Here is a 16016-nt window from a genome sequence, read left to right as displayed (position 1 = left end):
TGCTCTTCGCAGTCATCTGGGCACAACTTGGGCAGTTAGACGTGTGTGATGAGCCGAGGCACAGCACATAGACATCATGTGGGGTCGGTAATCGACATGATTCAGGGGCACTCCAGGACATTTCGGAAACCTGTTGGCCATAATGGCAGAGTTTTAGGCCCAAAAACGGTCTATGGCCTACGGAAACCCAAAAAGATGAGAACGGGAATAGGCCGGGAAAAGTGAACTTACTCACCGAACAATGGAAAAACACTATCCCAATGGGAGACCCCTATGAGGGAAAGTTTTTGAAGTAAAATATTAATTTTTTCCGTGAGGAAAATTGAGAGAGAAAATTCTCACAGAGCTCCTAACACCGCGAGGCAAACTGCAGCGCAGAAAAAAACAAAAAAAAAGAGCCTGAAGGAGACCCCTGTGGCTGCAGGGATCATGGCAATGCTCAGTGTGCCAGTCAAAAGTTGCTAGAACTTTGATAGAAAAGATTCCGTGATAGGGCTCCATCCAGTGATGTCAACCCCACATGTGAGGACTACCATCCTGCTTGTCCTGGGAGAAAGTCAGCTCCCTTCAGGTACTTTAAAAATGGAAGCAAGAGTGATCATTGATCCTGTCACATTAATAAACTGATCCCTGTCAAAAGCCCAGATATAGTGCCTCATTTTATGCTGTTAATATTCTACAAATATACCTAGCATCTTCCCGTTAATTTCTTTCCTTCATTTCCAGGAAAGATTAAAAAAAAAAAAAAAGACTAACCTATATTTTAAATCTCACCTTATTTAAGCATAACAGCAAAAATAAATAAATAAATAAATACATACATACCCGTCTGTGCTTCACTAAATGGAGTCCAAAAGGGCCCAGAACCAGTAACAGGTCGTTCATTACTTCCTCCCTAGGATGACGATTGTGTTTCCTCCATGTGTGTGGAGAAGTTGGTGGTGATTCTTGTGGTGAAACAACTGGAGGAGATGTGGATTCCTGATGAAAACCAGACATACGTTTTATAAATGTTAGCAATTTTTGTCAATCTAATTTAGCAGCTCTATTTACCACTGTAGAAGTTTAATACAAAGATGTTAGTTCAAGCCCTTCCAAAACCAGAACACAGAGCTTTTTAAACACTCTTGAAGCACTGGAATATCTGGTTTAACTGGCTTTCACAGAAGCTAATGCCATCCAAATCTTGCTGACTTCTTGAGAAAAAGAAGCTATGTTAAGGCTTACTACAAAGCTACTTAATGTCCACATAAGCAGAACTTAAGGAATACCTATAACATTATAACATTATTCACAGGAATTTTCCCTACTGCCCACTTATTCAACTTCTATGAATCACCTTTCAAGATCAAGGGCTGACAATTATGATAAAAGGAAAATTCCATTGGGCTAAATTTAGTAGACATGTTTTTATTGTACTTTGAAATTCAGCACAAAATATTCAAAGATATTGGTGTTTAATCAATTGAACACATTTGGCCCTATTTTAAAGACAAGCTTCAGGTTGGCACCTGAAATTCTAGCTGGGAGCAGCTTCAGTGTGGAAGATTGAGCTTACCTCCAGGCTTCCAGCAGTTCAGTAGTAACCTGGACAAACCTAATTGGCTTAAACAATGCAGAAAAAGGTTAAATTACTTCTTACCTGATAATTTCCTTTCCTTAAACACAGTCAAATCTGCTGGTTGGGTTATGCACACCAACCAGAGGACAGAGATCAGACTCACTGTTGTCACTTCTTATACACCTTCATGCTGACACTATGGACAACTTTAATATAGCAAATGTTGCTTACCTGTAACAGGTGTTCTCATAGGACAGCAGGATGTTAGTCCTCACATATGGGTGACATCACAGGATGGAGCCCTGTTCGGAAACTCTTCCGTCAAAGTCTCTATAAAGCTTCGACTGACACTGGCACACTGAGTGCACTGAGTATGCTCAGCCTGCAACCATCCCTGCGACCACAGGTGTCTCCCTCAGTTTCGTCTTATAGCTAAAAGCGCAAGCATAACTAAAATAAAAGTAAAAACGTATACAGACCCAACTCCTGTGGGTAGCGGTGGGTTCGTGAGGACTAACATCCTGCTGCCTGTGAGAACACCTGTTACAGGTAAGCAACATTTGCTTTCTCACAGGACAAGCAGGATGGTAGTCCTCACATATGGGTGAGTACCGAGCTGAGGATGCCCGAGAGTGCACCAAAGCACCCAAGACGCGCAAAAGGCACAATGACGGGGGTGGAATTTGGAGCGGAGGGCATCCTGAAACCCTTAACGGGTTGGTGGAAGGATGTTGGATAGTTAAACCGAAAAGAATAGGAGTAGACAGACTGGTCAAACATGGAGCATGTATCTAAGGCAATAATGGCTGCGAAAGGTATGGAGAGAGCTCCAGGTCGCAGCCTGATAAACATGTACAAGCAGCAGCGGCTGAAGGTAAGCTATGGCGGCTGGGACGAACGCAACAGAGTGTGATTACACACAGTGTTGTAGTGAAATGCTTGCTTGTTGGTAGGAAAAAGAAATACAGACCGTAAATTAGAAGGAATAGGTCTGTTTGCCCACTGGAACTCGCAGCTTGGCTCTTGCCACAGAAGGAAAGAGTTAGGTGGAATTCCTATGGAGTATAGTGCGGTCTAGATAAAATGCAAGTGCACTATTACAGTCCAAGAAGTGGAAAAAAACCCCTCTCGATTTGGTTGAGAGAGGGGTGTTGGGGAAGAGTGAGCAGAGTATATTCTGAGTAAGGTGAGATGCAACGTCTACCTTAAGGATATGAAGTTGAAACGTAAAATCACTCTGTCTCGGAGGGACGCAGGGTCGGGTGAGTATGTAACAAGGTGTGTAACTCACTGACCCTGTTGGTAGAAGTGATGTCTATGAGGGAAAGAGTTCCCCATGCAGACTGTTAAGTGAGAGAAACAGAAGGCTCGAACGGAGAACGTACGAGTCTTGTAAGCAACCAATTACATGTCCCATTCCGTGACTAGTGAAAACAGAGGCGGCTTTATCATTGGATAATCCATGGTAAGCTGACTCAGAAGGAGTTGATCGTTAATCGGGTATCCCACTCCCAAGTGGTACGCCAATTGGAACAGAGGTTTACCCATGTGAGGATGTCTGGGGAGCAGAATCCGAGGGGAGTAAGAAAAAAAGAGTGGTGTACATAAAGAAAAAGGGTAAAAAACCTTTTGTAAGCAGTCATGTGGTAAATCATGCCATTTTGAATGGTAGGATTTGGGGTGTGGAAGGGTTTTTGTGACGCTATCAGCACCTGAGAACAGTGAGTCTATGATATGAGAATGACTTGTGAAAAGGCGATTGGTTACTGGTGTGATAGACGGAGAAGTATGGGAAGCATACTGGTCTCGGCCAGGATGTGGGTCTGAGGAACAGTGAACCCCGTCCTGTTTCAGCATTAGAAGAGTGCTGGCTATGAGAGGCAGCAGAAGAGACCATAAGAGGGGCCTTGATGGAACAAAGGCGCCTAGGGGAACGCATTGGAAACATGTGTAGGGAGGAGAATCCGTGCACCGTAACGGTGTCGATGGTTGACCTCAGCGCTAGAGATATTTCTCTCGCTACACATGCAGTCCGAGACCATTCGAGAGGATGGAAACCTATATGGGGAAGGTCCTGTTAGTGCGTTCAGTAAGTCTGTTATCTCAGTGGCCGAGGATGCATGGAGCGAGCAAGGGCCAAGGTAGAGCTGCAGCGCTTCCTAGCAGATTCAGCTAAGTGGTTATGCTTACTTGTGTGTTGGAAAAGCACATTGTCCCTATGCTGTCCTGTATGCACAAGATTTTGTTACAGAGGCAGTATCAGAAGGCATAAGGGCATAACTCATGGCTACAACAAGCTCCAGAAAGTTTCACGTGAAACTGTGCCTGGAGCGGAATAGACTCATATTGGGTTGAGAAGATGTTAGGTCAAACTTTACAACCCTGAGTAAATGCGAGCATTAGCAGGGACCAGGCTAGGTTTTGGTTCTAGATCTGCAATATGGATGAGGGACGAAAGCAATTGAACAGCTTAGACCCCTGATGACGACATTTCACTGAACCTAACCCATAGCAATTTGGATCTATGAGGAAAGTGCATAGTGAAAAAACCCCATGGCCCCGACAATGAAAGAATTGAGGGGCTGAAGTTATGGAAAATGCACGCAGGGACATATAGGAATTTGTTAGAATGTCGCGCGGGTTGCTGACAGGAAGGTTGTTGTGACTGTGGTGGCCGGAAGTGTTCTGTAAGGGATTTATGGCAGTGACAGCAATCCCAGGTAGGTAGATTTATAGTGAGTCATGAAGAAGTTAGAGCCCTTGCTTGGATTGACTGTGGTTATGCAGCTGTCCATGCAAGGAAAAGCATGACTGATGTTGTACTCCGTAGAGAAACAGCAGTCACCGATAGGGATTTAATGAAATACCCAAGTTGCCGAAGCTGTGCAACCGGCAGAGCTTGGGATTGTAATATTGTTGACTCACCATGAAGTACTAGAAAGATTAGAGGCAATCTACTTACTGCGATATGGAAGCATGGTGACTAGACACACCATTTTACCTGTCCTTCTGAAGAAAGATGATATTTCTGAGATCCAGGATGGGCAGAGAGTAACTACTTTCTGTTGAAAGAAAGAATAGTGAGATTAAAACTCCCCCACCCACCCCCCCACCCCCCCTGCACTTTGAAGCGTCTGGGGGACTGTAACCCTGAACTTGGTACAAAGTGGGGTTGGCCGCTCTGATATCCGGCAAGGTTGAGAGACCAGGTGGTGTCCACTGGTGGGGCTGACATAATCAGGATATCATGTAATCTCCCACGGGAGTATGAGCGGTAAAAGTCGTACCCGCATTTGTGTGTGCTATACAAGAAAACGTCGAGACCTGTCGCCAGGTATTGAGGTGGACTTGCAATTGAGACAGTGTTTGCTGAATCTCGTGTTTAGCAAGTCAGTGAAAGCATCTGGAATTTCGGTCCTTAATTAGGAACCAGATAGCAAAGTATTAATCAGTACAGTGTCCCATTGCTAACAACGAGAGAATGTCCTGATGTAATCCCAAATGATTGGTAGAGAGGTTCTCTTGGTATTGTGTCCAACATAGCTGGCAATAGCGAAATGTGACACTAATACGGCTCTTGGAAGGCCAGACAACCTAGAACCCATCGAACCATATGGTCCAGTTTAGAGAACAGGTATCAATGGGATTGTTGCTGAAGCAGGATTAAGTAGAGCACTTACCATCCGTCGTGGATCACAGAAGGACAAGCCGGTGAAGATGGATGGCTCCGTGGATTTCAGGAGTCATCGAGGGACAGCCTGGTGGATGTAGACGTCCGACTCAACTCTGTAACCTGGTATGGTGGCGCAGGTACAGAGGAGTCCAGGCTGAGCATGTCTGTCGCTACCACATTAATTTGTGGAGGTACAGAACCCCGCACCGGTGTCTGTGGGGAACGCCTCAGGTACAGGGGAGACATTTTTGACTCGTGAACCCAGCCCTTGGAGCAGCGGCTCGATGTCTCGTGACGCCAGTCCAGAATTCTTTGGAACTCGCTCCGGTGTTTCTGGAGCACAAAGGACTGCCAGCACTGTGTGGAACAGTGGTGATGGCAGTGGTGATGTTGCTCGGCCCGGGCATTCTCCAGCACCGAGAAGGATAGCACCAATGTGCTGGATGGCGTCGGTGGAGGACGGTCATCGTGCTGGTGACAATGAGTGCCACGGTGCTCGGCCCGGTCTTTCCACAGCACCGAGGTGTATGCCCTCACAGTCTTGGATGGTGAATGTTGATGGACTGTCAGCATGCCTGCACTGCTCCTGACACTATGTAGTGTCGTAGGCTAATATGGAGCTTTAATAAGAACCCAAAGCATGGAGCACTGTGTTTAGGCGAGGGCATTACGTGGAGCTGCTATGTCGGTATGATAGTGTCAATGGCGGCCGAAGCGGCCTCGAGGGCATCGTCAAAAATATATATATCTAAAAACGTCGATGACCCCAGGCAGAGCAAGGGTAACAGTGATGAAAGCACTGATGGCATCGGCATAGGTATCTATGGAAACGATGTGGCATCGAGAAATCGAAAAACATCGTTGGCATCGGAAAAAATGATGCCAGCATCGGAGAAGTCGATGACCACATTGATAGGAACGTTGACTGCATCGGTGGTACCAGCATGGGCACCAATGGAACAGATGGCACCATCGACCCGGGCACAGACTATGGCACCGACGGAAGAGATGAGGGCATCGATGGCACCGATAAAATAGACAAGGGCATCGATGGCAGCAATAAAAAAAACAATGGCATCGATGGGTGCCATGGATGACGATGGCATCGACCCGGGCATTGATGGCACCGATGACACAAGGGTGTGCATAGACGGCATCCATCCGGGTAGTGATGGCATCGATGAAACCCAAGGAAAAACCAGTGCCATGGATGAAAAACATAGATGGCACATAGAATCGATGCAGGGATCGATGGCATCAATGTACCGTGGGGGAGGGGTACCGATGGCATCGAAGAATGCAGGACGGTCTGGAAGGGGAGGGGGGGTACCGGTACCGAGGTAGCGATGGGGGCATAGATTACGCAAGGGTACCAAGGAAATCGAAGGACCTGGATTCGACAGAGGTCCTGGCGGCAATGGAAACCGTGGAAGTCCCTGTCCCACGGGCGCTAATAACCAGGTAGAGTGTCACAGAGGGACACTCGCAGGCTATGTGTGGCTAACTATGAAAACATAGGGAGAAGGAAGGCCGCAGTCTGTTGGATGGCCAGGGAGGTGACATGAACCGACCAAAAAACAGGGCATAGTACTCACCGAGCGTCGAATAAATGTATGTAAAGGGAGACCCGTGCAGGGAAAAAGTGTTTGTGAAGTAAAAGTTTAAGTGTTTCTGTAAGGAAAAAGTGTTAGAATTTTCACAGAGCTCCTAACCACTATGCTTACTGCAGAGCGGAAAAAAGAAGACTGAGGGAGACACCTGTGGTCAAGGGGATGGTTGCAGGCTGAGCATGCTCAGTGCACTCAGTGTGCCAGTGTGAGTCGAAGCTTTATAGAGATTTTGACGGAAGAGTTTTCCGTACAAGGCTCCATCCTGTGATGTCACCCATATGTGAGGACTACCATCCTGCTTGTCCTGTGAGAAAATTAAATTATAATCCCCTCTCCACTTTATTTTTAACCAATGGACTTCCAAAAGAATAGGGAGGGAGAAACAAGGCAGCATTTACAACAGTGCAATAAAAAAATACTCACTGGCAGCAAAGTATATACATCCATGGAGCTTCCAACTCTGCTCATATGCCTGAAAAATACTTCTGCAATGCCAAAAAAGGTAGGAAGTGAGAATACCAGCAGCATAAGGAGGGTTCTGGACTGATCAGGCTGTATTCAAAGAAAGGAAATTATCACGTAAGCAGTAATTTCACCTTCCTCTTCATCCATTCAGACCAGTTCATGAGTGGGATGTACCCAATCTACTCCCTAATAAGACAGGGTATTGCCCAAGACTCTCGTAACAACGCCAAGGTGAAGGAGGCTTCCTCTCAAACCCTGACATCCAGATGGTAATGCTTAGAGAGGTATGTAAGGAAGACCAAGTTGCTGTTTTACGTATCTCCAACAGGGAGACTAATTGCAACTCTGCCCGCAAGGCCTGTGCCCTCGTGGAATGAGCCAGTACCTGCTTCAGCAAAGGGGTACCAGAGTCCATAAAAATTACTATAATCACTTCTTTAATCCAGCATGCTACCATAGCCCTTGAGGCTGCATCACCTTTCTACACACCATCACACAGGACAAAAGGATGATCAGATTTCCTGGAAATGCTAGTGACCTTAAGGTACCTTAAAAGATGTCTTCTCATGTCCCAGAAGTGAAGAAAGGTGAAGTGTCTTCAGAATCCGTCAGCCTACTAAACGAAGGCAAAGTCCGAAACCATCTGCGGAAGAAACTACACAAAGTTGGACCCTATCCTTGGTAACTAAAAAGGTGGTCTCCCTACAGTAGGGTGGCCAACTCTGGTCCTCAAGAGCCACAAACAGACCAGATTTCCAGGATATCCACAATGAATGTGCATTAAGATAGATTAGCATATAATGGAGCAGTGCATGCAAATCCATCTCATGCATATTTATTCTAAATATCCTGAAAACCTGGCCTGTTTGCAGCTCTTGAGGACCAGAGTTGGCCACCTCTACCCTTTAGAAAAGCATCTGCAATTCCAATATTTTCCAAGCCAAACAAATAGCAACTATCTTTGAAGTAAGCAATTTGAAGGAAATAGCCTTAAGGGGAGCAAACTGTGATCCTGCCAAAAATGACAAGACTAAGTTCAGATCCCAAAGCAAACTGGAATCCTGAGCAGAAGCTGTATCTCTCAATGCTTTGCAAGAACCAAGAAACATACAGATAAGAGGACAGAGGCCTACCCTGAACACACAGTAACATTCCATCAACGCTGACCAGCACGTTTTTTATGGTAGTAATGTTGCTCTGTGCAGGTTACCTCCACGCCTTAGGTTAAGGGTAGCAACATTTACAATCAAAACCAAGCAACTATCAAACCCATAACACAATTACTGCTAACATTTTTTACAGGGTGAGCAGCCTTCTTGATAATTCAGACAATGATGCTTGAGCGTGTTTTGCTATTGGACTTGGCTGTAGAAGCAGTCCTATGCTTTATCCCTAATGTCTGTGTACCAGTACCCCAGACTATAATTGTCAGGGCCCAGCATTGGCTATTCTGAAACCAATTCCCCTTTTACCCCCGCTGTCAAAGCAGAGAGTGATGTTCCAGTTGCAACACAAAGATCAAGGCTAACCGGTTAAGAGTAGTAATCCCTGTGCTTTCTGTTAAGGGAAGTAATTGCCACTGTGTGCAAGTTACTGCCTTGCACCCTTTCCTACATTTCCATCCTCTAGCCCTTATGGATACACAGTGTTTATCCCATTACCTTTTGAATTCGTTTGTTTTTGTTCTCATCACCTCTTCCAGAAGGGCATTCCAGGCATCCACCACCCTTTCAGTGACCTCTATAACAAGAAAGGGCCGCCACTTGCACCTTTAAGATATTAAAAGCCAAGTCTTCAGAGAGGCCTTCCTATAAAAAAATCTATCATTGGAATAGATGCGTTCCATGAAACACAGTGATGTACCAAAAGCACCAGTCTTGAACCCCCTCCAAATATACACAAGCTAAGGAAGTAGAACATTTTCTAATCCTTTGTGAGTAGCCACCACTTTCTGAGCGTAACCTCTCTTCATCAAATATGCCCTCTCTCAAGGGACAAGCCGTAAGACAAAAAAAATCAATCCAGATTTTAGTGAAACACCGGACCCTAGCAAAGCAACTCCCTGTGAGGCGGAAGTCGCAGAGAGCAGCAGACACCTGAGATCTGCATACCATGGCTGGCATGGCCAGTCTGCTGCCAATGAATGTACTAGTCCTATATGACCTGCAGTCCTCTGAATCACCCTATCATGGGCCAAGAAGGAAACACTTATAAACTCTCCTCCATCGGCCAAACCTGAACTAGTGCATTGATTCCGGACTAACAAAAGTCTCCTTCTGCGGCATTGATGTCAGGCTCACCAGTCTAGTGGCTCGGGTTGCCTCTACAACACTTTTGGAAAGGTATTACATTTTCTACCCTCTAGTCTGCAGGTATAGAGGCAGAATTGAATGATAGGTTACAGACTGCTAGTAGTAGGTCTGCAATTTCAGATTTGAGTTCCTTAAGAAATCTGGGGTGAATACTGTCTGGTCCTAGTGATTTGCTACTATTTAATTTGTCAATTTGCTCTAGTACGTCTTCCAGATTTACACTTACTTAAAACAGATAGCAAGGAAACTAGTGAGCACTCAATATCCATGCCATCAAGTTGAAAGAGAGAAAGTTCAGATGATAGACTACCCTCCTCTTGAATTACCAAAATCTGATCAGATCCCAGAGGGATCGGAGGGCTGATTGACAACCTAAACAAATAAGAGAAACATACTAGCCTTGACCATGCTGAAACAATGAGGATCAGGTGCCTGGTTCTACAGCATACAGCAGATCTGCATCCCAATCGAGCAGAAAAGCATCCAACATGAACCTGAACTTGCTTTGAAGAATGGAGCAACATTTTTCTACTTACTACTGTTCTCAAATTTGAACAAGTTGATCAATGGGCAACCCCAGAGGTCAAACAATCTGCCACTGTTTGGTCTAGAGCTTGTGGGAAGAAATACTCTGCTGAGGCAATCCCAGGAAGGTAGGTTGCTTATAGGAAGGCTCTGTGGATGCAAGACCACGCCCAAATTCTTAAAGCTTCCTGGCAGAGGGTCCATGACCTGTGCTGCCTTGCTTGTTCATATTAAAAACATTGGTACTTGGTTGTCTGTTTAGATCAGAATTCTTTCCCTGAAGGGGACGTAAAAAAAACCAAACCTCACTGCACATCTGACTGCTCATAGCTCAAGGAGATTGATCTGAAACAGATGTTCTGTTGACAATCATACTCCTTGGATTAGAAAGGATCCTATGTGCTCACCCTATCCCCTGGTGGATGCATCTGTTGCCAGCATTACTTAATGAGATAGGAGTCGAAGGGGACCCACCTCCATATCTTTAGGACGTGCGAGTCTAGCCACCACTGGAGAGACCCCTTCATGTCTGTAGTGACCCTCACAGAGAATGACAAAGGCTGAAGCAACTGATCCCACTGAGCATGGAGGCCTACTGGAGAATCTGCATGTTGAGACAGATCATGGCAACCACATGCATCACTGCCATCGTGTGTTCCAAGACAACCAACACTTCTCAGGCCAGAACTTGATCCTGCTGTAGTAGGTTTTGGATAACGATTGAAGGCAGAATTCTCACTACAACAGGATGAATGTTCTCTCCTCCAGGGAGTCTATCTACGCCCCAATGAACTTAATTATCAGGGTAGAAACAAGGTTTGACTTGGTGATAATGAACCCCAGAGACTGAAAGAGCTAGACTGTCTTCTGCAGGGAGTCCAGCACCCCTGCCTGGGGGCGAGGGTCTAGTCACTAACCATCCAGGTAAGGAAAGAAATGCCCTGACAAAGAAGGTGTGCTGCAAATATCACTAGGCATTTCATGAAGAACCTGAGGGCGGCTGAAAGAATCTTGTATTAGTAGTAAAAGAAATCCATTACAAATGAAAGTGATTTATTTATTTATTTTAGTGTTATTATACCGGCATTCATGACAGGTGTCACATCATGCCGGTTTACAATTAACAGGGTGTGAAATATACAGAGAACTAAAAATTATAACAAGTGCATGGTTGGAAAATTGCAGTTACATTAAAACAGGGTAGAGCACAACTGGGAGCTGAAGGGAGAGAAGAAGGAGATTAACTGAAGGCAAATTATTTACAATAATGCAAAATTAATAACAGTGTGGTAGATTTGATGTAGTGATGGAGATTGTTAAAGTGTGTAATGTCTGAATAAATGACTGGAAGGAAAGGATCAGTTGAGGTCTGAATACGCTTTTTTAAAAAGCCATGTTTTCAGCCTTTTCCTAAATGTTGGTAGGCATGGTTCCTGTCGCAGGTCGGATGGTATGGAGTTCCTGCTGTAGAGAACGCTCTGTCTTTAAGGGATTTGTGTTGAAACGTTTTGGCGTGTGGAACATGAAGTGATTCTTTATAAGACTCTCTAATGGGTATGGAGGAGGTATGTTTTTTGAAAGGAATTTGTAAGTTGAGCGGAGCGTGGTTATGGATGACTTTGTAAATGGTGGTGATGGCATTGTACATGATTCTGTAGTGTATTGGCAGCCAATGAAGTTCTTTGAGAATTGGGGAGATGTGGTCAATTCTCCTAGAGTTAGTCAGAATTCTGGCTGCTGTATTCTGAACCATCTGTAGCGGTTTGGTATGGGATGCAGGGAGACCTAATAAAATGGAGTTACAATAATCTTAGAGAAGATTATTATTTGTAAGATTGTTCTGAAGTCCTGAGAGTGGAAGAGTGGCTTAATTCTTTTAAGGACATGTAATTTTGGAAACAATCTTTGGTAGTTTGGTTGATGAATGATTTTAGGTTAAGACGGTTGTGTATGATAGCTCCTAGGTCTCTTATGGGAGGTTTGAAGGTTGGCTGGTGGGTTTGAAGTGTGATGTTGTTTTCCGGGGATTAAGCAGGAATTCAGTTTTTGAAGCATTGAGGATTAGGTTTAGACTGGTAAGGAGGTTTTGATCTCTAGTAGGCAGCTTTCCCAGAATTCTAATGTTTTATTAATGGATTCTTTTACAGGGATCACAATCTGTACATCGTCTGCGAATAGGAAATGTTTCAGGTTTAGCTTAGTTAGCAATTGGCAGAGTGGGAGAAGGTAAACATTAAAGAGCGTAGGTGAGAGGGAGGAGCCCTGAGGAACCCCGAGAGAGGATGGATATAGTGGGATTCTTTATTATGAATTTTGACCTTGAATCCTCTGTTCTCCAGGAAGGTTTTAAACCAGGCCAGTACTGTGCCTGTGACGCGATGTTTGCCAGCTGATTTAGGAGATGTGGTGGTTGACTGTATCGAATGCAGCGAAAGGTCGAGAAGGATTATAAGTAAGCGTGACCTTTATCAATGCCGGTGAGGAGGAAGTCTGTAAGTGAAAGGAGTAATGTTTCGTGCTTAATGCTTTGCGAAATCCATATTGATTAGGAGAACAGAATTTGGTGATCCTCAATGTAATTAGATAATTGTGAGTTTACTAATTTTTCCATAACTTTAGCTATGAACGGGAGGTTGGAGATGGGACGGAAATTGTTGGGATCGCTGGTGTTAAGGTTCGTTTTTTTTAGGAGAGGTTTGATTGAGGCCATTTTAAGATCATCTGGGTAGATACCCTGGATAAGGAACAATTTATGTCTGCCAGTGCTTTAGAGATTGTATCTGGGATTAGTAGAAGCAGTTTAGATGGGATTTGATCAAAAGGGTGTGAGGATGGTTTCAATTTCTTCAGAACAGCTTGTATCTCTGAAATAGTGATGGGCTCAAATCATTGAAAGAGATGTCTGTTTGGGTGAGATATGTACTAGCAGGAGGGTACGTATTTGGTGTCAGTTGTTTTCAGCAGGTTGGTAATTTTTTATGCTGAAGTAGAGAGGCCAACTCCTCTGCTTTTGTCTGGGCTAGGTCGAATGGAATGTCTGGGAGTGTTGGTTTTAGTAAGGTTGGAAACATAGGTGAACAGAGCTTTGGAGTCGAAGATGAGATTGTGGATCTTGAGGGCATAAAAGTCCCTTTTGTTTTTAAAGTGATGCTCTTGTAATAGGTGGAGGGAGAGTTTGTATTCAGATAGGGAGGACGGTGAAGGGGCTTTGCGCCCATTTTCTGCTTTAGTAGATGTTTGAGTTTCGAAGTTCCTTGTTGAACCAAGGTTGTCTTTTATGTCGCATTGAGTTTGAGTTTTTTGTTGTCAGGGGACAGAGTATGCTTGCTAACTGATTCAGTTATTTTGGACCAGGATTGAGGGCCGACTTAGGAGTGGAGACGTCAATGATGAGAGAGATCTGGGGCTAGGAGATTGGTGAGTTGCTCAGAGGAACCAGGTTTCCTGTAGAGAAATGTTGGTTGGGAGCAGTGATTGTAGCCTGAACTGTTAACAATAGAAGGTGGTGGAATTAAGGTGTGTTCTGACCAAGGGACTTGTTTGCACACTGGTTGCTCGTGTGTGAAATGCCTGAGTTGTAAAGATGAGAATCCAGCGTATGACCCGCTTTGTGGGTAGGTTTGTTGATTAACTGCTTAAATCCCATGGCTGACATGGCGGTGAGGAAGCTTCGCAGTTAGTTGAGTGGAGGGGATTTTGTCTACATGTAAGTTAAAATCTCCCAAGATTATGGCTGGGGAGTCCAGATTAGATGAGATGCTATAATGTGATGCTATTATGTGATGAATGGGTATGTGATGCTATATGTGATGAATGGGTATATGAGCATATGCCTTTCAGATCCAGGGCGCACACTCCAGCTTCCCACTTGAATAACTCTTTGCCTCAGAAGCTAAGGACAATGGCGTGCACAAAGACATTGAATTAATTGAAAACATTTTTATTCAGACAAGCTCTCTCAAATATTGACTGGTGTTTATTTGAGCTGACAAGTGTCCCATTTTATTTATTGGTTTGTTTCTTGAAATATTGTTTATGTTTTGGCTGTAAGCCACTTACGGTCAGGTATTGGCAACCTATAAATGTGAATAAAATGAATGAATGAAAGGTAGAACGTGTAGATAGAGTTCATTCTGAACTTCTCCTATAACAGGCTCTTGTTCAGTTTTCATAAATCCAGGATGGTTCTCAACCCCCCTGACTAGAGGATAAGGAAACTGCCAATCTCTTTAAGAGGGCAGATTCTATCGCCTGATGACTGAGATGGAGCTAGGTCGAGAAGTGCACACAGAAACCAGACTTCACAATTTAGAGGACCCAATGGTCCTTAGTAATCTTTTGCCACTCTTCCAGAAAAACGTGAATTCTCCTCCTTATCGCCAGGATCAAGGATAGAGGTAGATCCCATCAAATATTAAAGACAACCTTAGGCTGGGTCTGTTCCAGCCTCTCAAAAACATGTCAATCTGAATTAAGGATGGCTAATGATGAGGTGGTTTCACAGCTAATGCAGATATAATTCATTAAGACTTAGGCTTTGGGAACTGCTGTCCAGGGAAGGTACAGGTTACACTGACAAGAGTTAAGGAAGTAGCTATGACAATTAGAAGCACAAAAAAGGGTGGAATTGAAGGAAATTAAGTCTGGAAATGAGGCCTATGTTGCTTGTGTATTCTGACAAGCTAATACTGCACAGGTCTATGGAAGGTACTGGAAACTGCTAGAAGCTGCTTCTGCAAGGGTTGAAACTAGAAAGAGGAAACAAAGTTGAACATGCTACAAATATACAGGCAGATGTACATACACCTATCTTTCTTATCAGAATTAAAATTGTTTGTGTTAAGCTAGTTATCATGCAGCAAGCACTTCTAACACGAGGCATACAATATTAAAGGGATACCTGGCCTACTGCCACTCAGACTGCTGTATGCTATGATCAGTATAAAAATTATATACTTCTTGATGTGTGAGAATGGTTACTATTTTCATATAGCCAATTTTCCTCATTGCAAAATAAAGCTGAATCCAAGTCTGCCACTGAGGTCCTGTCTGATTTTTCTCATTGCATTGAGGGAGATTTAACAGTCCTGGGTCGGATAGATCTCATCCGGCTCCACGGCCTTGTACACTGTTTTGGTAGCTCCACACAAACACTCTTCTGTACAAGGAGTTGTATCCAACCATTTCCCATCTGTATTCATGCCATCCAGCAATGGTCCTTTTCCAAAGTCTTCTTTATTGAACATTGAACTCAAGCATTTGTTTAGTGTTTCTATTTCTTCATCCTTCTGCACACCATGCTCCATGTCTTCTTTCAATCTTACAATGCCACCTCTGGCCTTTCTTCATTTTGTTATGAGAAAAGAAAATGTCATGTTTTCCCTCTTTGGTGATCCTTTCTTTCATTTGAGCTTTCACTATTCTGATTTGTCTACTTTAGCTTCACCAGATTATCTTCCCAGTATTCTTGTTTCTGAGTTCCTTTATACTTTTTGAATGCTGATCTTTTTGCCTTTATTTTCTTGGCAAACCTTCTTGAAGAACCATACCAGTTTTTTGTTTGTTTTTTTTTAATTTCTTCTTACTTTTATATTTTTCTTACACAAATGTTTGTTGCCTTTAGAATAGCTCCTTAATTTGCCTACTTTCCACTTCACCCATCTTCTCCCATTCTTTGAACTCCTAAAGATACGTTGTCATTTTACCAAAGTCTATATTTTGGACATCCAGGATTTGATCTTCATATGTTTTCTTTCCATCTTGGCTGTTATATCAGACTATACTATTGGATGATTACTAGTGCTTAAGTGATGACATTGTCCCTGTGATTAGGGTACATCTGCCAACTTGCCATAAAAATCTCACGCAAA

The 16016-nt window shown here is 43.8% G+C and overlaps 1 protein-coding gene across 1 annotated transcript in view; it reads right to left on the bottom strand.

Annotated features, from left to right (window-relative positions):
• Positions 1-16016, bottom strand: part of REPS1 (RALBP1 associated Eps domain containing 1) — a 566482-nt gene that overhangs the window by 449013 nt on the left and 101453 nt on the right. The window contains 2 exon segments of the mRNA XM_029596463.1: positions 826-897; positions 900-981. Coding sequence (XP_029452323.1) covers positions 826-897; positions 900-981 — 154 coding nt within the window.

The sequence above is a fragment of the Rhinatrema bivittatum genome, chromosome 3, assembly GCF_901001135.1.
Source record: "Rhinatrema bivittatum chromosome 3, aRhiBiv1.1, whole genome shotgun sequence".
In the NCBI taxonomy this organism is placed as follows: domain Eukaryota; kingdom Metazoa; phylum Chordata; class Amphibia; order Gymnophiona; family Rhinatrematidae; genus Rhinatrema; species Rhinatrema bivittatum.
The sequence above is the reverse complement of the archived record's forward strand: the minus strand, read 5'-3'. Positions and strand labels throughout refer to the sequence as shown.